We start from the raw sequence: 23,219 nt of genomic DNA, 5'->3' as shown, positions 1-23,219 counted from the left end.
CAGTGGCCTGTGTAAAAGACCCTGAAGCAGCTGTCAGAGTGAGAGAACTGCTGAAAGGTAGATGTTGCTTGTTAAAAAGGCTAAAACCTGGACCCCGGCTAGCTATAAGGGTGATGATGATATAGTGGAGAGCAAGTTTGTTTAATTGTATCAATTTTGGTGAACTCCAATTAATCAATCTTATTTGTTTACCTACAAGAAAATTCTAAGTCAAAGAAATTTAGGGATTTTGCCACAAACAATTCTTTAAGTGCTTGCATATACCTTAAGAATGAATATGTTTGTAAGAGGCCTATTGACCTGTATGATTCTGTGTTGTCAAAAATGTCTCTTGAAGTTCTAAATTCAAGTTCTAAAGTTATAAATGCAGCTCGTTGTTTTGGTTCTAGCGAAACACTAATGTTACCTAATGTGTGATTCTGTCTTCTCATCAACCTTGTGCCAAGCAGCAGCAGGACAAGTTTTTCAGCAAACAAGGCCTGAAAAAAACCTATGTCCAGAAGCGAACAGCAGTCAGACAAAATTAGTAAGTAGCTAGAGATGAAAGTCTAAAGACCCCCAAGATATTCTTCTCAGAACTTCAAAGAGACCAAACCACTTGTAAAAACAGAGTTTAGATGTTTTATTCATCAGATGGCCAAAACCCCAACTCCAATTCAATAACAATGCTGCTCTGTGTCTGTGTATGTAGCATGTGATAGCTATGTTAGCCACAAAAACTAAGAGTACAATGTTGTGTGTGTGTGATTTTCTAAGTCTAATTGAATAAAAAAAATACAATTGTGCTTAAGCAGTTTCTAGACTAACATTAAAAAGCTTGGAAGCCATTTTGGGTTACACCAACCAAACATACAAAAAAACTGTGTCTGAAATGCCAAAAAGTAAATAAGGGCAGTTTAAGTTTTTTTATTAGCCTAAGAAGTAAGAGAACTTTCTCATGACTCAAAGAAGCATTTAGTCTTTACTTGAGGTGAAGACTAAATATGCAGTTTTCACTGGACTGAAACAGATTGGCCATTGGCAACTGTTTAGCAGTAAATGTGTTGGACGGTGTGTTTTGCAGGTGAACAAAAACTTAGTTTGTCCCTTTGTCGTGCATTCAGTGGCACCCTCCAAGTGTTATCTAACCCTAACAACTGGAGCAGTCGCTTGGCTGGAGGAAACAAGGGGACCAGTGTTTGTCGCCGACAGGACCGGCGGAGGGAAATTCTGCTGTCGTCGGCTCTCCATCATGCTGTAATTCTAGGGAACACAGTGCAAGTACTGTTGATGTGAATCTGAATAACCTGCATGTCCGCACTTTCCTGAGTATACGTTGCTCATGTCTGTGTGGGTATTTGCATATGAGGACAGTATTCATGCCTTTTTATCTCCATATTCACACGAAGGAATATATTATAATCCGATATTGCACACCAGTTGTTTCCCTCATTCTCTATTATATTTATCTATGAATAGGGAGTTTGTTTGGTTTTTCCTCCGGCTTTCCGCTGTGCACTATTACCCCAGTTTTGCTCTTCATTTCCTTGGCTGGGCACACGTCTGTTTTTTTTTTTCCACCTCAGTCTTAGAGGAAATGATTTGTGACTAAGAGATGGGGAGGAACAACAACTTTCTATCCTACCTCTGAACCCAGCTTGTGTGCACAGTGCAACCCAGTTTGGTTCCCATATGCCCAAGTCATAGCCAAAACTCTGTTTCCGCTACCTTCCACGACGGCACGCAGAGTCCTCATAACAATGTCTGTGGTTGCTTTAGTGAGATATTCAATAAGCAATATTTGAGTATTATTGAACTTGAGACTTTTATGTGGGCTCACATGTGCAAATGTTGATTCTGCCAACAATTCAGTCCCCTTTGATACAAAGTAATGTATTCAAGGGGCAAAGCCCATTGCAAGGCCAATGGTTATCATAGTGTATTAAAAGAAAGACTATATCTCCCTCCTCTATTATTTTTACCCGTATTCAGTTTCATTGTAAACTGTTGTGGTGCTCCAGCTTCCATCCTCGCCTTGACATCCCTCTAAACACCACGACGCTGCTCGTCTTTTTCCTCGTAACTCAATACTGGCCTGAGTACAAGTACAAACTTTTACACATGCAGGTGTGCACACACAAGACCGCACACACACACACACACACACACACACGAAGCAGCATGCATTTTCTCCTTCTTTAAAAAGGTTGTCAGAGCATATCACATCAGCTTGGCCGAGCCTGCATGCCTTGGAAAGTGGAAGGAGGGTTAGGGTTAGATACCCGTCCTCCTTTCAAAACAAAACATTCAGCCAAATAAACAAATTAGCAAAGGGACACAAGGGGGGTTTATGACTATCTGTCTATCTGTCTATAGAAAAAGAGATAGAGAGAGAGAAGGAAAGAAAGAAAGAGAAGGAAGTAAGAGGGGGGTCTGAAATCCCCCTTTTCTCCAAGTACAATGTCATTTCCTGGTGGATATTCGACCACAAAGACCAGAGACCGGAGTTGTTGTGGAGCTACACGCCAAAGGGTACGAAGACGGAGAGAGACATTTTGGCGAGTGGAGAGGGGTGAAAGAGAGGGCTAACCAGAATGTTCTAGTGCTCCCATGGTATGTTGACAATTCCTTAAGCAGCGTGAGGAAATTGCTTTCTCTGACGTGAGGAGGTGATTTGATAATTGGGGGCTTGCAGCAAGAAACAGGAGCTTTATGAGTGCATTTTATACACTGAGTTGTTTGTATGTATGTAGTGTAAATTCATTTAGAGTGTCCCACATATCAGAGTCTTGTAAATGGGTTCTGGAAAGAGGCTGCCCTTCAATAACATTCACCGCTGACAGCTATGAACTGTGGGTTGAGGCAGCCAGTCAACAAAGGGCCAGCCAGAGCTTGTATGGTAAAGCATAGCAGAGGCCAACTCACCTTCTTCTTGCTGCAGTAGATTTGCCATTTCTTCTCATCTGGCAGAGCGAACATGGCCTCCCTGTTCTTATCCGTCAGGTCCAGTTCATCCTACAACAACAAGGGAGGTTTTTTTATCGACACAGTAAAACCATTAAGTTAAAACCAGAATTTTAAAATCATACATTCAATAGAAAAAACAAAAAACATGATAGCACCATTTTAAGAAATTACTATAGCAGTTTCCAGCCGTAATCTGTTTCAGACATGTGTTTTAGAAGAAAGATTTACAGGGGTCAGACAACTGACAGACATAAAATATGGATGAAAAAGAGACTCATACACATAGAAGATGCTGATGAAGATGTCAACTTAGAAAGACAACCTGTCGGGTGAATTTTCCAGACATTGTCCTGCTATATTTTCAAAAATTGTTTCACCCGGACATAACGGGACTGGCAGGAAAGGTTCTGGAAAATGTTGGATGCAACTAACTCAGATATTTGCATTCTTACATACAGCCCCTCTGGAAAATTTCAGGAAAATGCCCATAGGTCAGAGTATGTCTAAGAACAGCTTATGAGAGAAGAGAATACTATCTATTCATCCCTCAGTCCATGTTGTTTTCTTGCCCCTGTAGTAATACATAGCAATAAATCACTACAGATGACCAGGGGAGTCAAGTTTACACAGTGTCATTTGATTGTCCCACTGCCTAACCAGGGACTGGTCTCCGGCAACTACGGAGGAGTGTTTTGATATTCACCCCGCTGCTCGTCTCATTTCTTCAACTTGGTACAAGGAGCCTCCTGCACCTTTTGAAATGCATATGAACCCAGGAAATGAGTCTCTGTGTACCAGGGAGGAAAGTAAAGTATTGGGAGAGAGAAATGGATAAACCAGGGTAGAAGAAAGAGAGATGCATTGAAAGAAAAAGAGGAAGGTGTTGAATAAAGAGACGAAAAGAAGCTATGAGGTTCTGGAAATGGATATGCACAAAAACATAGTAGAGAGGGTGAGATGGTAGAGCACCCGGGCATTGTGTACAAGCTCACACTAATCTCATCATAATGGTTTTGCTACCATGACGTCAGCCAGAAGTGCTGGGCCCCCAGGGCCCCCCAGAGTGAAGATGGCTACTGGTGCCAGAGCTGGGGCCCCTCAAAGCCGGCCAGTAGATTCACAGGATTTGTTTTCAGCCATTGAGCTGGACAGGGAGGGCTGAGGTGGCCCACATTCCAAGTGTCTGACACTACACTGTGAAGAATGACATCATCTCTCACCCAGTCCCTTCAATGGGATGGCCAGCAGCAGCTTTACAGTGGTTTGGAAAAAAAAAAGGCTAAAATTCCAAGGGTGTGAACTTCAAGGAGGCTGATGCTAACAGAAACCACAATAAAGCCTTGGACTCTTTGATTTAACAACTTTTCATCTCAACTCCTTTTTTCACCTATTGTCTGTGACTCACGCTCAGACCCGATCATCCAGAGTCTACTCTCCTAAAGTGAAGCCAAAGCATCGTGATCGCCCTCTAGGCTGGCTGCAGTGCAGCTTATGAATACCACCTTTTTCCATGCTAGTGGATTGGACATGGACCAAAAGCACAAATCAAATGAATTTTTCTCAAAGATGGTGTCAGTCATTTTAGCTAGTTCTTATCAAAGTATTCATTTATTTCATGGAGTTTAGTGTTAATTATTTGATGCAGTAAAAATGGGATGAAACCTCATGATAGTCAGCTGAGACTGACACATCATTGGTTGTGTGTTTGTGTGTATAGGCAGGCACTCTCAACTCTATCCCCCAATTGCTACTGCACAGTCTGGCTCCAAATGCACAAGATGGCAGCGTTAGTATCTGGGATATTTTGTCTTCATTTCTGGATAGTGGGAGGAAGTGGAGAGACGTTGTTCATCTTTATATACAGTTTATGTTCTTGACTGTCAGGAAGGAAATGTGCCAACTGAACATCATCACTCTCTGCACTTTAATCATTACAGATTTCTGCTTTGGCTTGGGTCTCAATCCTTTCTCCACATCCTCCAGCTAGGAAACAGAGGACTCGAAGCGAGCTCGTCTCTGGCCTGTGGCCTCTTCGCCAGGTCATAGCCATGCTGTATAAGCTGCTGCTGTTTGGAGGAGATGATACTGAGAGCTGGTGGGGAAATCAGTGAGATTGAGACCTTCTGGATTTGAACCAGATGGGAGCTGAGCCTGGTAGCTGATCTCCACGCTTCACATTCTCTCTGCCCCCCCCAATGAAATGAGAATTTAAAATGTTTACTTTTTTAAGAATTTCATTTAGAAATGAATAGATAATTACATAAGTTGAATACATAGAATGTTGTCACAATCAAGTACATGAGCAAGAAGGAGAAAACAGGAAATGAGTGGCAGGGTGGACTATGGCATAATGCATGCTGAGGGCTTAAAATGAGGACTGCATGTTTCACTTAGTTATTTTCAGAAAGAAGAGGCACCAGTTTGCATTTGAATCAGAGAAAATGGAAAAGAGAGATGAAGTCGGGGATGAGGACATTGGGTGGGTGGAGGAATGTTCCTGTCATGCCAGCCAGAGGACTTTTCACTTTTCCAGTTATGCAATATCTTCCACCTTCTATCCTTGCCTCCCCCCCAACGCCTTCAAAACCTTGCTCCAATACCACATCCGCATCACATGGCCTTTCCTCATGATCGTAGTAACACCCAAAAAAACACCCGCTCCCTCTCGGTTTTCCAAAACAAAACAAAACCACTTTGCTGCGTAAAATCCTCCTCTTGATGTGCCCCCGTCCTCCTACAGCAGCACGCTCCAGTTGGGAATTCACATAAACCAAAGCTAATATTGTTACACCTGCTGCTTGAGAGATGGGGGGAAACACACATACCTAAGGCTTTTGAACCCTTTCTTTCAAATTTCATACAGCACTGCCTATCGAATAATATTACAAATTAAAAAGGGTGTTGTGGCTGTGAGTCTTTGACTGTCACGTCCACTGCAGACTGACTGACCTTCTCTGTCACTCAATTTCCTGTTTCTGAAGACGGGCGGGCTCCGTCAGCTGTGCTGGGATCATAGAAAAGATGTGGCAGAGAGAGATGGAGCTCGGAAAGCAATATTTATTGATTTAGTCTCCAGTTTTAATTTCGAGTGACAAGCTCTGATGAATTTACACAATATGAAAGACACCAAATTAGAATTTATTGTCATTCTCTCCATAAATTGGTACATATTGAAACAGTGTTTGATTTATTATATTGATAATAACTAAATTATTATTTATTGTAACATTTGTATGTATTTATTCCTATTTGCCCCCTCCTGCTCGATAGGATATTTGTGTACTTTGCATTTATATGCCAATTTAACTACTCATCCATGAACTGTAACTTAATTTAATAACAAACAACTTGATACCCAACCATTAATTTCCTCTAGTCTCGCCTGTTTGCCATCATCTCTGTTTGTTAAATAGATTCCTAAATTCCAAGTAAAAGCCCAGATTCTGAATTTGGGCCCACTTGAGTTCTTTCCATTGACTTTATATGAATTCCTGACATCTCTACACTACACTACATCTGTAATTCATGCACAAACAAGAAACTGATCCATCTTCTTTAGTTGCTCTTGGAATCACAGAAAATATGTGTATTGGCAAAAGTGATATATTAATCCACCACATGCCAACATTTATCTTTGACCTGAGATCTTATAGGTAAAAGTTAGCAGAGTTAAAAAAGACATGTTGAACATAATGGACATTATTACCCCTATGGGAACATGCTATGAATCATAGCTTACATAGCTAAAAAGATTCACTTGACATAACAGGAGTCAGATGACAAAACATCTCAGTGGGTGAATTTAACCTGTATCTACACCATATATAAAGATTGTTGTATTGGTCATAACAAGATACTTGCACTCAAGACCGATGGGGTCATTTTTTACTTTTTACAATTTTACTTCGGAGGCAGACAAAAATATGCACAAGATAAACAGGGGGATCCCAAATGACTAAAGGTGTGATTGCTGGGCATCACCATCACTGAACAAAGTGAATGAGAATAGAGAGTAGTCGTAGATTTTTCCAAGTAAATGGGGAATGGGAAATGTGTGGTCCATGAATGACAGCCTTTAGCATGCATGTGCAACTATGATGTGGCATTTCCACACAGGATATGAATCTCTATGACTTATGTGAAGTGTCACAGCCCTAGCTGAGAGGGTCAGTCTGGCTCACACACACACACACACACACAAATATATATATATATATACAAACGTGCATACATACAAATGGAGACAGACAGGAAGGCAGAGGAAAGACAGGCAAGATGGTAGGAAGTCATATGAGGCCTCCAGGGAACCCACAGGAAGCTGTAGCTGCCATTATTGACCCAAACAAGATTCAATCTCTGTGTGTGTGTGTGTGTGTGTGTGTGTGTGTGTGTGTGTGTGTGTGTGTGTGTGTGTGTTGCCAAAGTCAGGCTCTGAATCACTGACCGCAACCAAAAAAGGACCAAGATCAACTTCTTATTCTAACGATATGGTGAGAACAGATTTAGCAATCACCTGACAAATCTCAACCAAACACACAGTGGCTGCTCTCACACCACTTCGTAGCGTTCAGATGAGTCAATGTAACTTCTCTTTGATGAGTCAGCCAGTAGCCGTTGCTAACCTACTGCCTCTTCCTCCCCCTTCAAATAAGGCTTGACTGTAAGTTTGATTCAGGACAGAGAGAGCTGGCTTCACCGCAGAGGTGGGACAAGAATACAACAAATGGGAAGGAGGGAGGTGGGAAAAAGAAAGAGAGGGAGCACCCCATGGCGTACACTGGAGGAAACCCACTCCAATGAGGCAGAGGGTGGAACAATTCCATTCCCTCTTGTTACGCAACACATTGATTTGCGTCCGGCATGAGAGTCACACTGGAGGGAACATTAGTATGAGATTTATGTTTTAAAGAGTCCAGTTTTCCTGGAAACACAAGTTGAGGTTTCAAATGAGCAAGGATAATTTTACCATCGCTGCTTTGAGATCGTAATTTACATGCTTCTAAAAACAGCGACTGGGAGTTGTATGGAGTGGATGCTATGAGAGTTTGTGGAGCACAGATGCAGTCCCTGACACTGGACAGCTGGACCACGGCCTAGAGTGGTCGGATTAAAACTGTCCCAAATAACGGAACTGAGAAAAGAAGAATGAGGCTCCCACACAGAGAAATAGATAAAGCCGATAGAAAAAGATGGCAGAGAGAACACACATTAATATGATGTCTGCCAGTACTGTACTTGCCAATTGTTGGCTCAAGACCCGACTCAGTTGTGCCAATTTGGCTTCATATGCTGTACATTATAACTTCTCTCCTTTCAACCTGCTGCAGAGGGTAAAGACCAGGTCTTCCGTTTTACTAATAAGAGAAACACTTGGATTTATTAGATTTGCTGCATTTTATTGTATACAAACAAATAATTTCAATAAGCTAACCTGAGCCACTGAACCTTTTCATCTGTTACATTTTGTAAAAAATATCATTAAAATATGTGTGCCGTAGTTCAGGGGCACTGTTTAGTTGAGTTCGGACCCCTGTGTCAAATATGTTGACAACACACACTTTATATAAACACCTCTCCACTTCCTCCCAGATTCCAGAAATGATGCCAATGTCCTGGATAGGAAAGCTAGAGCCTGTAGAGTAGTGATCAGGTGAGGGATCTGTGATATTACGTTGTCTCAGCTGTCAATCATTACATCTCTCCCTGTTTACTCAGCATCAACTGACTACACTTATCAGAAAAATAAATACACAAACAGTAAGACGCTTTGGCTTTACTTTTTGGGAGCTTGTCCTTTCTATACAGTGGTTAACACAGACATTTTTTTATTCGACAGTATGTCGGACTTTCCATGGTAGCGTGTTTATTGTTATGAGTTGAAACTAGTAAATACTCATCTAGTTGTCCCCAAACAACCTCAAGCTTTGGTTTCTCAAAGAGAAACAAATACTGCATTTGGTTTACCAAACTGCCACCAGTGCAAAACGTCCCCAAGTAACTGAACAGAACCCATTTTTAATTACCAACATATGAGAGCAACTCCACATGATGATGAAATGTTATTAGCAGGGAATTGCCTCGACTAACAAGATAAAGCTGTCATTGTTCTTGAAGCACGGCCAAACTTCACACATGGTGTATATATTTATATCAACTGTGCGTGCAAGCTTTGAAACACGGATGGAAAGAAACTGCTGCACCCAGATCTAAGGAGCAGACTCCCGAACTGCAGCACATTTGCTATCACGAAAATCTGCGGTCAGATGCAAATGTGTAGTTTAATTGATGCGATCCATTAGCCCCTCTAATGTGGTGTTCCTCCATTGCGTCCAAATCAGGGGCGATTGCTTCCAGGTTCATTTCCATGGGTTTGTCGAGTTCATTACTAGGCAGGAGGCATTCATGTGGTTTCTGACAGACTTGGAAGCGTGTTTATTCTTCAGATTTTGTTTAGGATGGGTCGTTGGCAGGGAAACAAAGGATAGGTCACATATATTGCTAATACTGGAATATTAGGTTATATATGCAAGTTAAAGACCAAGGACAACAAGGAATCTCTTTTGCATTATGACATTCATTACATAATGCTTATATATTCATCGCCATGGCAATATGCCTGTGTTTTGTTCACCTCTATATCATCCAAAGTAGTTTATCCGCCTAACAGGCGCAAGGGAGAGACGCATCAAATCACATGTTCCATTTACTATTCCAAGCAACAGCAAAGAGCAGGGAGGCAAGTTACAGTTAAGGATTTTCTGGCTAACAACTTTACATATAATATTCCTGAGACAAGTCTTTCCTCCACAAACAGTGTAAGATGAGTGGGCTCTGTGGAGTCTCTAGACACAGTGGAAGACCCCATTATGGACATGAGGACACGTGGAGGTGGTTTACTCCTCCGTCTGGCCCAGATCTGTCGCTCCCACAACAGAGGCTCCATTGAGTCTCATTCTCCTCCTCAGAAAAGGCTTTCATAACAATAATCCCCATTTGCCATTTCCATGGAAACAAACCATGTTATATTATTTTCTATTTTTTTCTTAATTTCCTCCCCTGTGGTGCAGGTCCTTGCCTCCCTTCATCAACTCTGCATTACAAGCAGCGTGTCCAGACTAAGTGACTGTGCGAGGTCTGCATGTACAGATACTTGGACACATGGTCAAATATGTCAGCATGTCGACTAGAGGATCAATAAAACAGATGTGGAGGACCAATGGCTTGGCCAGATGACCATCGTTAGGTAGAAGTTGTTCAGTCGTCCAATCAAAGCAGACATGAATCAAACTGTCACAGGTTGAGTGATCATCTTACTGGAACATCACAATTTCTTTTTCCAACTTTCTAGCATGAGATTTTAACTAGAGCCTGACCAATACTGGATTTTTGGGGTGTAATAAAAATCACATATTTTCTTCCAAGTATATAGGTTGTTGGTCTATTTAAGTGGAAGAGAATAGGTTTTGATGTAATGTATTTTTAACTATTTCAAATGTGACCCCAAGCATATTTTATCCAACCTGTCCAGGGTGTACCCAGCCTCTCGCCCAAAGTCAGCTGGGATTGGCTTCAGCTCAATGATAGACAACTATCTGCCAATAAAACTGGTCAAAGTTATAATGGTCAGGCCCCTTTTTTAACCTTTAAATGTTACATTTAATGCAGAAATTCTACAGTCAAGCAAACTCTCTAAGCTTGAGAGCGACGCTGTCAGATGCAGCCGTCCAACAGCCATCTTCAGAATAATCTATTCACAACATGTGGAAGGGCCTAGATCCAGCAAGAAAATGCCAAATCCTCTTTCTCTCCAGGGCTGAAAAGCTGCAAGTCAAGACGTTTTGAAATCAGGGACGAATCCTTTCTGCTCTGCTTCTTCCTTAGCTCATGCATCTGTGTAAACTCCATCGCATGCTCAGATATTTACCTCAGAATAAGCTGTGGGTCATTTGGTCCTCTCAACCGTGAGGACTGCCGTAATTTGTCTAAGCGCTCCCATATGAAAAACATGTTTCTGTTTATTCCAGCAATACACTGTGTGTGCTTTCTGAAAGTTTTCTCCATGTCAAAACCAGATTCATGTAAGCTCATCTCTGCACAGACACAAAAAGGCATCAAGTGTGTCAAATAGCAACCGGCTGGTCCTTCAGAACTAAGCTATTAAACAGCTGAAGGAGCATTATGTCATTCCACTCGAATAGTACTGATTGAAGCAATCAATGTTTGATTACAATCCTACCTTTTAATTTTCTCTAATCAAGCCATAAATATGCTGGAACTTCCTATGTTTAATGGATTGTGTGTTACCAGCGAGTATACAAAGAATGCAAACAGTTAATTAAGGGTCAAATTGGGTTATTTAGCTGGAAAGGAGGGAATGCTCATTGGGGAAAAATCTGCATTCATAAGAATAATTAATTTCCTATTATGAATGGAATTTCACTTAATCTCCTGAGTTGATTTTGACAGTTGGATAAGTGATATATCCTGCAGGCACTGAAATTTAGCATCCGCAGAGACTTAAACTCAAATGCGTCAGAGGCTGTCCTTTTACAGTGCTGCTGAAAATAATGTTGAGAGAGACGGAGACAGAAGGAAGCTGGAAATCTGAGAATGAGGGAGAACGACAGACACACTGGGATGGAGACAGAAACTGAAAAACACCAAGAGACAGACACTGAAAAAACAGAGACAGAAACAGCGAAGCCCTGTTCTTCCAGCAAACCCAGAACCAGCTTGCATGGCAGCTGAAACCCACAGAGTACTTCTCCGTTCTGACAGCTGTGCCCTGATTCTTCAGCACACCATGGACACATGCCAACACAGACAAGCCAGTTTGGCACTGCTACAGACCAACAACCTTTGCTAACAAGTGTGATCTGTGCACGAGATGGGAACCGTATGAAAAGGGATGGGCTGCTTGTAGTGGGATAGATGAGCTCCTGAATTTGTTTAATGGAGTGTTAGTGGTGGGGTTAGGGGGGATTGGCCTCACCCAACCATCAAGACGCTGTCTGCACAACCGAATCCCTTCCAATTCCTGTCGCTAATCCTGTTTGGTCAGGACAATGAGTGACACGCAAAGGAAAAGAGTTGGGCTACCATGCATTAGTGTAAAGGGAAACTCCAGGAAGTATAATACACTGCTTTGATCCAACTTCATATATTTTCCTCATGTTTTCACTTTGATGAAATGAGTCACCTAAACTAGTTTGGTAAATACAAGGATCATTGAAATTCCAATGGTGACAGGCACACTACATATAGAGATAATACAATCTAAGAATTGTACCTGGTTACCTGTTTACATTGAAGTTGCACAATTATGCAAAAAAAACATTGAACTGATTTTCTTAAAACTTGGTGAAGGCTGGGTTATAGGCCAAGGAAGAACCCATTAACTGTTGGAGTGCATCCAATGGGGGGGCAGGCAGGAATATTTATTTCCACCCTTTATGTTTGCGAGATAGGGTGTTAGCCTTGGCGGAGGGATCTGTCTCTGGTTTCTATGGCATTCAATGAAGAGGGTGCCTGGTTGTTTGAAAAGTGATGCGTTTGTTTGATGTGATTCTGATCCATTACTGAAATAAGTGACAGGTTTATGGGTCCAAGCTTAAAACCAATAAGACACCACATCATTACAAATGAATTCTGAAATGTTTTTAGTTTAAGACCAATATAGTCCAGGACTAGCGGTTTCAGCTATGCATTTAGATCACATCGTGTCTACTCACCACCAATTCGGAGAAACGTGCATGCAGCTCCTCAGCGAGTGGCATGGGTGCACTGAACTCCAGCAGCTGCAAGGGAACAGTGTCCTTCAAGTTGATCTCTGGGGGCTCGCTGCTGCCAAAGCAGCACAGGAAGCCCAGGCCCGGCCGCGTCCTCTTCCTGGGGGGCATGATGGCTGTGGTGACACACGTGGCAGTGGTGGTGCTGGACCAGGATGGTAGAGGAAGGGGCCAAGGGCAGGGATGGGGAGTGGAGAGGAGGACGAGGCTGCTATCTAGGGGGCATGATCTGGAACAGAGAGGAGAAACAGAGAAAATGTTCAACAGAGGGAATGCAATCTGACCTATGATTGATTTGCCAAGTATTATTAAGAATTGCTTGCAATGATTTAGACATGAATATTTAATGGCACAATGCATTGCACTTCCATGTGCAGCACAACAGAGATTCAAAGTCAGTATCCGGTCGATGATTCCTTAAAAATAATTATTTGTAGTGCACAGGAAGCAAAGCAATTTATGTTTCCAGCACCCACAGTTTGTTTGGAAGAAATACAGGAACATGAGCAGCAACAGCCACCAAGGCCAAACAAAGGAAAACAGCTCCCTCAAGAATCTTCATCAACAGAAAATAACAAGCAGCAAGACATTGCAGTACTGGAAATGGAAATTGCGCAACAGAAATCCTTTGCCAATGATGGCCTACCAATACAAATGCCACTGAATTCCACAGGAAGGAAGTAGCAAGTGCAAGACTGTTAACACCTGCTCGTTTTTGGTCCTTTGTCCCCTTCAATGTGTCCATAAAAACAAGTGCCAGGGTAGAGGTGTTCTTGCTGTGAGACAAGAGAGCACAGAGGCGGCAGGGGCTGCCATCATATCCTTGTCTTGACATTGGTCGCTCTTGTGCCTCGACAAAGAAACCTCTTGTCCGTGAGGTACAATGGTGCCCCTGCAGTGTCTGTGTGTGTTGTTTATGCAGAAACACTATGAGAGCTGCCCCAGCACTGTCCTCACTACTTGAATGGTGCAGAAACTGTATATGTGTTTGTGTAATGAATGACACCCACTGCAACAGCTGAATGGGCCAAGACACCCAGGAGGATTTCCTCAGTGCTACGAAAGGGATATGGGTGGTCTTCACTGTATGAACAATACACCCTTTACACTATATTGCATCCTATCAGGCATACACACACATACAGAATGTGAGCGTACACCCACAATGGCTGGCACAGATGCCAAAGCTCTTCTTTATGCAACAAATTTCCGCATTTGTGAATGAATGGACTTCAAGCCTGTTATGCAAATCCCATGGACCTGGAACATCCAGCAGAAATATTTCACAGAGAAAAAGATTTATGTTTAATACATTGATTAAAGAACAACACTTACAGATTTTAAAACAGCAAATGCAAGTTGCTATGCCTTGTTTGATATTTGGACATAATCAAACAAGCATTAAGTAATGGCTGGAGCTTTGCACCCGTCAGTTTAATGAGACTGCGAAGGTTTACGACTTCAGTTTCCACATGAAGCCACAATCTACTACATCTTGACTGAGCACAGCTCTCCACCATCGCTCTGTCACACGCTTGTTCAGCGTAGGAGTTCTCACTACGCCATCTAAAAATAGCTGGATGTTAAATTCTTTATGAAAGAGCTGGGACCTCAACAGCAGCTTAAAGGGGGGAAAAAGTGAAGAGAGAAAACACCACATTTCCATTTTGCCCTCTCTTCTTTTGCTCATTTGCTTTTTCCGCTTCCTTGAATCTGCCATCCCACTTACGGCGGTATAGAAGCAGATCGGTGCACAGCTACAAACCAACTGGAGGCTATGTTAAATGAAAAGAAACTGCAGTTTTCTTTGCAACTACTAGTACTTATTTTGTATTTGTAACTTAAATGAGTCTGAATAATCACCTTCAAGACTGTTTCATAGGCATTGCATCAGTATGCTGAATGTCAATTATAGCTTGTGAGGCATCTTGTAAATGTGTGTGGCGGTTACTCGATACTGCACCAGCGTGAGTCTTAATAGCCGAGGTGACAATCCCTGGATACAGCCAACCCCCCCATCATCATGACGGGATGAAAAAAAGAGCTGTGCGCCCTCATTGCCTGTGAATAGTCTGAGTCTCCAATTGGCTGCATTAGACCTCATATTAGTTTTGGATGAACATAGGAATGTATTTTTGTTCAGACTGAGGACTGTTAATATAATCCACTATCTGCTGCATTAGAATTACTGTAGGAAAAGCAGTATTTGTACATATGAACGTGTGTGTACGCGGTGTACAGGAAAATGTGATGTGTTATAATGTGTGTGTGGTTATCTTACCCAACAAGTATGCACTTGTTTCTTATTTGTAATACAATTATTTCCAGGTAGGTATAACCTAGTCAGTCACCAGTGCTTGGCTGTAAAACTGTTTCCACACTGAGGAAGGACGTCTGCCTGCATGAAGACCCATATCATGCTTTCTATATTTTCTGTCATATATATGATGTTTGCAGAAATGCACATTAAGGTTCAAATAATGTAAACAGTCCAAGCAAGACTTAAGACTCAACCTGCTTTGGACAATAAGTTCCTTGTAATGGATTTATTTATACTGTCACCTGCTTCAAGCATAGGTCCTTCTCCCAAGCCAGTCTGCTGGAGTATTATTATAGACATTTAAGGCTCTCCATATAAATAACCAACACAACAGGTTTACTATACAGCCGTTTGGTCCCAGAAGAACAATATTAGCTTTTGTATTTCCTGACAGCAGACATTTTCCACTTCGGTCTGCAGTTAAATGCAGTTCTCATAATCTGGCACTTTATAGAAAATCCTATATACGCGTTGTGATTGTAAAACTAAATCCACTGTTATGTCACACAATAAACAGGTAATGTGCATAATATTTACCAAACAGTCTGTACATGGATTTGAGATGTTGCCAATTCCAACATATTGCTCTCATACTAAGATTTACAGTTTGCTTCCAGATCTAGATCCTGGACAAGGGGTTGCCAACAAGTGCACTACAGAAAGTCAAGGTAATATTGTCTGTTTCAGTCAAAGGCTCATTCAAGTGGCTGCATAACAGGCAGGCTGAGATAAATAAGGACTTTTCTGTACTGTGAATCATTCAGAGCTTCTCTAGTGGAGTCCCAGAATAAAAATGTAGAGCTGAGTCACTTTTATATAAATAATTTAAATACTCCTTTATTCCTTTTTTCTAAAATCCTTTGCTTGGGGTAAAAAGAAGGTACTGAAATGAATGAATTCATCTGAATCTATCAAAACAGCAATCAACCACTGCGAGCTGCCCACTTTGCTCAGGTAATCTAGATTTATACTCAAAACTTATCGTCTCTCATCTATTCCCACAGAAACAACCTTCAACAGCGAGTCTCATTTTTTTAACCAGCAATCTTGAAATTGCAGCAAAGTCACAGTCTTCAAGATTTTTAATATCCCTTTTCAGTAGCCTATCCAGTTTGTTCCCAAACAAAGACATACAGTGCTAACAATCAGAGATGACTCTCCCGAGGTGTATAGGGGTGTTGTGCTCAACAAGCTGCAGAGATTCTGCTTTAACTTCTATCAAACCAGATGTGCCCGAGCATAGCACGCTGACCAAAATTGCATGGATATACTATAAAGGCCGGAATGAAAATTCACTGTGGTGAGTCAGTAGGAGAGAAGAAACAGTAAAGCACTTTAAAACAATGAGATGACAGAATAGATGAAGCACACTTCATAGGGAGGTAAATTATGAAGTTTTCCCCCCATACATTTACACTTGAAAAAAGCTCTGTACTCGTGCCATTAACAGTGACAGTGTTTCATCATTTTTATTGCTATAAGATAAAGTATGAGCTGGTGCCAAATCTTTATGGTGGTGATTTTGCTGTGGACAGCTGGTAGAGCCTAATGGAAAAGAGGCCTCTCTGCAGGGTTTTAAAGCTATTCAGCAGAATATACAATCTAAACCTCCTGTCTAGTGTCTGTGTGTGTGTGTGTGTGTGTGTGTGTGTGTGTGTGTGTGTGTGTGTGTGTGTGTGTGTGTGTGAGCTTCTATCTTCACTCTCCCACAGAGCCCCACGTGCGGCCAGTCCTCACTCAACACCACCTCTGCTGGCCTGCGTCCAGTCAATGCCAATGGAAAGTAGGCCAAAGAACTGAGAAGTATAAACACTGAAATATAGTAATATAGTGTATACAGTGAAATAAGAGGAAGCAAGATCAGTATTAAGTTTGTACATGTGTAACTTTTATCATGGTCTGTGTGGTGGAGTCACTTAACAACCCCAAAGGACCACGTCCCCTTCAATATGTGGCCACTCTTGTCTGCCATCATTTCATCCCCCCTCTCTCTCTGACTCACTGTCATCCCTCATTATTCCCCTTTCTTTTCTCCATCAACCCCCCTCTGACAGTAACATCTGTCATTCTCTTTGCCACTTACTGCAATCCCCCTATCAGATTAATTCCCCATTTTCTATTTATCCTCTCCCTTCCCTCACCACATTCATGGTTATCCAGGTCAAGAAATTGCAAGAATCATTTCTTAGCTGGCAATGGCCTGGCCTAGTGACTGAGCACATCTTCGTTCTTGTCATCAGAGTGAGTGCCAGGTTAACTGCAATCTTGCAAATAAAGAGAACAAATCCAAAAGCTCAACAGTCCATCACTAAATTAGCACTAGAGCTATAAATCCTACACTTAAATACTGGGCGAATGCAACACAATGACTATGTTTACATGGACACTAATATTCTGATATTAAACCAATTAAGGCATGATGTGAAAAGACACTGCCATGTAAATAACATGTTCTGATTGCCTTAATCAAAACGAGGTAATACCTGGAATACACTTTAAGATGTGGAGAATTCGTACCTTAGTTGCATTATGTAGAAAATGTATACATCGTAACTGCATTATAATGTCCTATTGCAGTTGTTAACTGTCCTATTTCGATAAATGCTGCGACACATGGGTGGAAAAAAGATGGAAAATTATAAAGGAGTTGTAGCTTTTGCAATATTAGAAAGAAAACATGGTATCATATGGTAAAACATCAGGCGTCTTAGTATAGTTGACAAAATTGCAGCAGTTATACTTGGGCTATGAATTAAGATACATATATAAAAACCAGACTGCATCTTTTTAGTCAACAGGATTCCCTTATTTCCCCTGCTCATCACTGGGAAACAGATGTACGTATGATTACGTTATCAGCCGCAAGAGAGGGGACCATCACTGAAAGAGTGAGAATTTGCAGACTTCTATAGGCTAGTGCTTATTAAAACCATCCTCGTGTGTCACACTGGGAGATACAAGGGGAAGTGGGTAGACATTTGTCACTGCTAACTGCTTATGATGACAGACGGGAATCTCTGTGAACACACACATTCAGATTAGTCCCCGCTTACATGCAGTCGCCACAAACACACTGCATTGTGTGTGCACAGTCACACAGTCACATGTTCACAGGTTTTAAGATTCAGACACACCCACACTCAGATGTGAGCACATGCACACATGCAGTGTTTTAATACTCACACACACTCAAGAGCCCCGAAGCAGAGAGAGGAGCCTGCTGGCTGCTCTGTGTTTTGAAGGCTGTGCAGAGCAGCCGAGCACAGAAAGAGAGACAGAGAAATGAGAAGGGGGCGAGGGAGGGAGGCAGGGATAAAAGGAGATACTGCTGCCACTTCTCATTCAGCCCACTACCTCATCGCCTCATCCCCAGCGCCGGGAAGTAGGTCAGTGGAGGAGGAGGAGGTTGGGGCGGCAGTGAGGAGGGAAAGGCTGCTGCTGCTGATGTGTGTATGTGAGTGTGTACAGGCAAAAGACAGCAGAATAGAATAAAGGAATAACACAGCAATGTGCAGATCAGTCTCTCAAACATCTGTGCCTGTGTAATTTCAATACTCTCTCCAACATCTGCCACAACAACGCAATGCTTTTAGAAACAAATACAGAATCGGATAGAAATTGAGCGCCTGTGTTTCCCCAATCCCTCCTGAATACACACACTACACATAAAACACAATACCCACACATGGGATAAAAATAAAACCCACATCATCCATCCACCATCTCTCCACCACTTTTTTATCCTGCAAAATATCCTCCTTTTTTCTCCTCAAACTACAGCTCCTACAATCAAAATGCATCTTGCTTTCTGCTCTAACCCACCTTTCAATCCCTCCTCCCTGCCTTACCTCCACCATTCACACTACTCCATTCTGGATTCTGGCACTTTTGGACCAAATGCTGCCAGCTGGATACAGACATGGAAAGAAAGAAAGTCAAGGAAAACAGGAAGCGATAATAAAAACTGTAAAAACCAACAGACAAGAGGCACCAGATAAAAGATTAGATCCTTCAGGACCATTCCTCAATGGTGCGGGTCATGGAGGAGGGCACAGGCAGGCTTACACAACTATCTGGCAACGGAGATTGGGCAGCAATGCTACACTGAATGCCAGAGTGTATATTTGGGGGTTTGGCATAGTTTTGGCAAACTCTTGGTATGCAAATGGTGAGGGGGGGCACACAACCAGTTGAGCCAATACCAGTGTCAAATGTGAAAACAAGCACCAGACAACAATAATCATTACGATATCAGTCTTTGTTGATATGGTAACACCTATGAATACATTGGAACAGCAGGTGCATTTTAATTATAGCGTTCCCAGTATAATTAAAAATACATATCAACTACTGGGGAAACAGAAAACATTGCCTAAAGAGATTCTCTGTTAGACAGAAGAGCAAATTGCAAATCTGTTTATTGTGTGCCTCCTCAAATAAACTCTCCATTTAGGCAATTTGAAATACAATTTATAGAATACCTATTGTAATAAAAATGAAAGAAATAAAAACGAAACACTCCTCCTTCTGAATGCCTCATAATTTCTATTTGAGATTAAATGGATTCTTTCCTCAAACTGACACAGGTAACACCAGGGGATGAAAATCACAATATCATAGTAATATCCTGACTGTCTTTTGGACTAAAAACCTCCTTTACTGGCAAACATGAGTCCAGGTACATGATTTCTGGGAACTGAAGATCAAAAGTTTGACTAAAGTCCTATGGAGATGCCAACATTCAGGATAAACTTGCTCCAAAAAGATCTCAACTGTATTGTTTTGGCACATCTCCACATATTTGTGGGTAGCCATGGTTGTGTACTGGTATGTAAAGATCTCAAGTGTCCTTTGACAGGGAAGTGAACTACTCACACTCATTAATTTGACATAAAGCTGCTATTCAATCCAGCCATTGGACACACTGGAGACATGCCAGCCTTTGGATATTGTTGCCCCAGACATGCCCTCTCCAACATGCCCTGCCCTCCCTTTCTACTGTCTGCCTGTCTGTCCAATGAATAATGGACATACTCTTCAATTCTTTTTCCTCCCTGCAAAACCACTGGCTCTGGGCCAAATCACCTGGGACCCTGAAAAACCCATTCTCTCATGGATCCCATAGGATCCTTGGCCCACCCACAGCCATGCTTCTTCCTTGGGGAGGACATGTACACATCATACATCTTACCCTGTTAGGGTCAGAGGCCACACTGGAGCTAATCAGTTACGTTCGTGCAAAATACCCACACTCTGACACACACAGTCATACAAACACACACGTAATTGTTTGTCTCACACTAATTAAATGATTGAATTCATGCATAACTTCCTCAGTCACACAAGGCTAGCACCATGGGCGGTCGTTTTACAAGATTGATGTGAATAAATTACAATATATGATTGGTCTGAAACAACTGACATGACTAATAGATGAATTACATCCACAATCATATTGATATAAACACGATAAACACACTGTGCAACAGAAACACGCAGTAGAGTGCACCACACACACTGACATGGAATCCTAACCTATGACATCACCCATCTATTCCAGCACAGGTCTCCATGGTTAGCAGTGAGTTACAACCTTAACTGACAAATGACCAGAGCTGATATTATTTCACGCTACATTTGCATGTGATGCATTCCTGCACTCCTTCTAAAGCACACACACTCCGGTCGGGATATTTCATGAGAAATCGTCTGCCTTCCCAACATGGCGTAGTGGCTTTCTTGTGCAGACCTGGACAATGGCCCAGAGGATTTGGCTTCGAGAATTCTGCTGGGGCCTGAAAGGGTCGGCAAATGCAGGCTAGGATAGGTTATTTCCGCCCCTGCAATGCTGTAGCTCTTCCCTCAGCACTGGACACCATGTGCATCTCATCTTCAAGGGGACAGTTATTTTTAGCTATGACAGCATTGGCACTCCAAAATATTCATGGCTTATTTGATTGTCACAGCACACAATTTCAATAAGCTGGAGTAGAATGATTTTAGAGACAAAGAAAGAATTATTTCAATAGTGTGCAATTTCTACAATATTTATGTCTACTCACAAGTTATGGGTGAGATAAAGACTCCAATGGTCGTCTGTGCTCTTATACCTACATGCATCTTCCAGGAAATGAGTGAAAAGAGCCCAGAATCAGATAATCAGAAACCCACCCTTCCCTTTCTATGATTCAGCCAGTCCTCCCTCATTCCTTTGCTTGTGTTCTCCCTCAATTACTTTCTTGCTTCCCTGAAATCAGAGAGGGGAAGCTGTGAAGAGGAAACAGCCAAAAAGTAATTAAGTGGTGGTCTAGGAGCATGTCTTTAGTTGATATGATTAGGGGCAAGCTTATTACGACCCATAGTTGCATTTTATTTTTAGGTAATCTCTAGAGGCTGTAATAACTGATGTTATCAAAGAAGAAAATAAAGTGTCCTCATTTAGAGGAGGTGGAAGGATGGTTCCACGAAGCACAAGACTATCACAAGAGAGACCACACTCTGTCTCTGTCTGAAACCAATAGTTGTCATTGTTTCTTTGACCGCTCCATAAACTTAACTGTTTGTAATCCTGTAACCATGCCAACATGGTCCTCTAACTATTAGGAAGAACTTATTTTAATGTCTGTGAAGATTCTCAGTCAACCTTCCCAAGCTGAATGATGAGAAACAAGACCTTTCCCCTCTCATTCAAAAGACTTCTTCTGTTCAAAACCATGACTGCTACATAAGCCTAAACATGTGTCAACTATTGTTAAAACCAAGTTTGAATGAATCTGACACGTAATTTGTTTGAATATATTTGACAGCCACCTTTTTTGTAGCAATACAACAAGACATTACAGGATTTCTTTAGCAATAGGTCAAGAGGGCAATGCAATTGGTCAAGCTGATAGTAAGTGTCCTCTGCAGGATCAAAATACAAACTACTACTAGACTGCATAATATTAATTCAAACAGGTCATTACACCAACAAACACTTTTGAATGTTTAAATGTTCAAACAGGTGACACCCCTAATGATGACAAAGGTCTACTGCCACATATAAAACTGTGGGCTCCCATAGAGTCACTATTTTAGCGAACGTTGCTATGGGATAGACAATCTATATGTCCATTCAGACTCCTGCTGAGTCAGTCAAACATACGATAGGAAACCTGTTTTTAAAACATGAAAATGACTTTCAAGCACATGTTTTAAAAATAACCTCACATTTCTTGTTGCTGTATATAACAAGCTTTAAATAATGCACCAGAACAATGTGCAAGATGTGTTGCTGAGTTGGTTCCATTAGGCTGTCATATAATATAGATCCAGCACTGTTCATAGCATAAGAAAGAAATGAGTAAGTCAGAGTACCTCAATTAAAATGACCACAGCAATAATTACTATTAATTACTGTAATAGTTCAAGGTTAATACTCCTGCTTAAATATTTCCAGACTGTCTCCGAGGCAAATGCAATCACATTTGGACAAAGAAGCAATTTTCATTTTCTTTTGTTTACAAACAGCTTAGTAAATGCAGGGACAAGGTAATTACATGAAGCTGCCCTGGGTTTGCACCATGGTTACTGATCTAGCACATGAAGAACACAGATATTCTCTCCAGAACAAAAACGGCTCAGGTTGTTAAATGCTCTTCATATCCGTCTACCGTCTGTTGTTATTCCATCACTGGGGACTCACTTGCTATGCGTCGGTAATTCTAGACAATCTCTTCAAACTGTCTCAGATGTCCACATTGTGTAAATTCTTACAAATCAACTTTTGTTTAAATAACACAGAGCAGCCAAATCTCTACCCACTATAAATGTCAGTCTCTCAATATCACATTAAAACCTTTTAAACTGTCAACTCTCTCACAGCCAACATTTGAGAATTCTCAGAAATCTTATAGGCTTATTGCTTCATTCAAAGCAAACATATAAGCACTATTGGTTTTAATGGGACCATGAGGCACAGAAACCCACCTCACCCATAAAGGGGGAAATGCCTTGACTAAACCACTGGAAAAAGAGGAGGGGGGTGTGTGTTTCCAATCCTCTGGGGAAGGCATTAATAGCCATTTCATTTAGTTTGATTCATTACAATAAGCCACTTCCTGATGCGAGGAACATTCATAATGGCACAGTCCATATGAGGAACCCAGGGGTTGTTACAACTGTGC

At 41.6% G+C, this 23,219-nt stretch overlaps 1 protein-coding gene across 7 annotated transcripts in view; it reads right to left on the bottom strand.

The window, feature by feature from the left end:
- The window catches only part of daam2 (dishevelled associated activator of morphogenesis 2), a 99,170-nt gene that overhangs the window by 48,116 nt on the left and 27,835 nt on the right, over positions 1 to 23,219 (bottom strand). For all 7 annotated transcript variants that reach the window (XM_020085107.2, XM_069535310.1, XM_020085105.2 and 4 more), the window contains exons 2-3: positions 12,678 to 12,963; positions 2,905 to 2,994 (exon numbers count right to left, since the gene is read on the bottom strand). In XM_020085107.2, coding sequence (XP_019940666.1) covers positions 2,905 to 2,994; positions 12,678 to 12,845 — 258 coding nt within the window. In that variant the 5' untranslated portion in view covers positions 12,846 to 12,963. The remainder of the gene's footprint in view (positions 1 to 2,904; positions 2,995 to 12,677; positions 12,964 to 23,219) is intronic.

This window comes from Paralichthys olivaceus, chromosome 12 (genome assembly GCF_024713975.1).
Source record: "Paralichthys olivaceus isolate ysfri-2021 chromosome 12, ASM2471397v2, whole genome shotgun sequence".
Classification (NCBI taxonomy): Eukaryota; Metazoa; Chordata; class Actinopteri; order Pleuronectiformes; family Paralichthyidae; genus Paralichthys; species Paralichthys olivaceus.
Note: the sequence above shows the minus strand (reverse complement) of the source record. Positions and strands in the feature narration are given on the sequence as shown.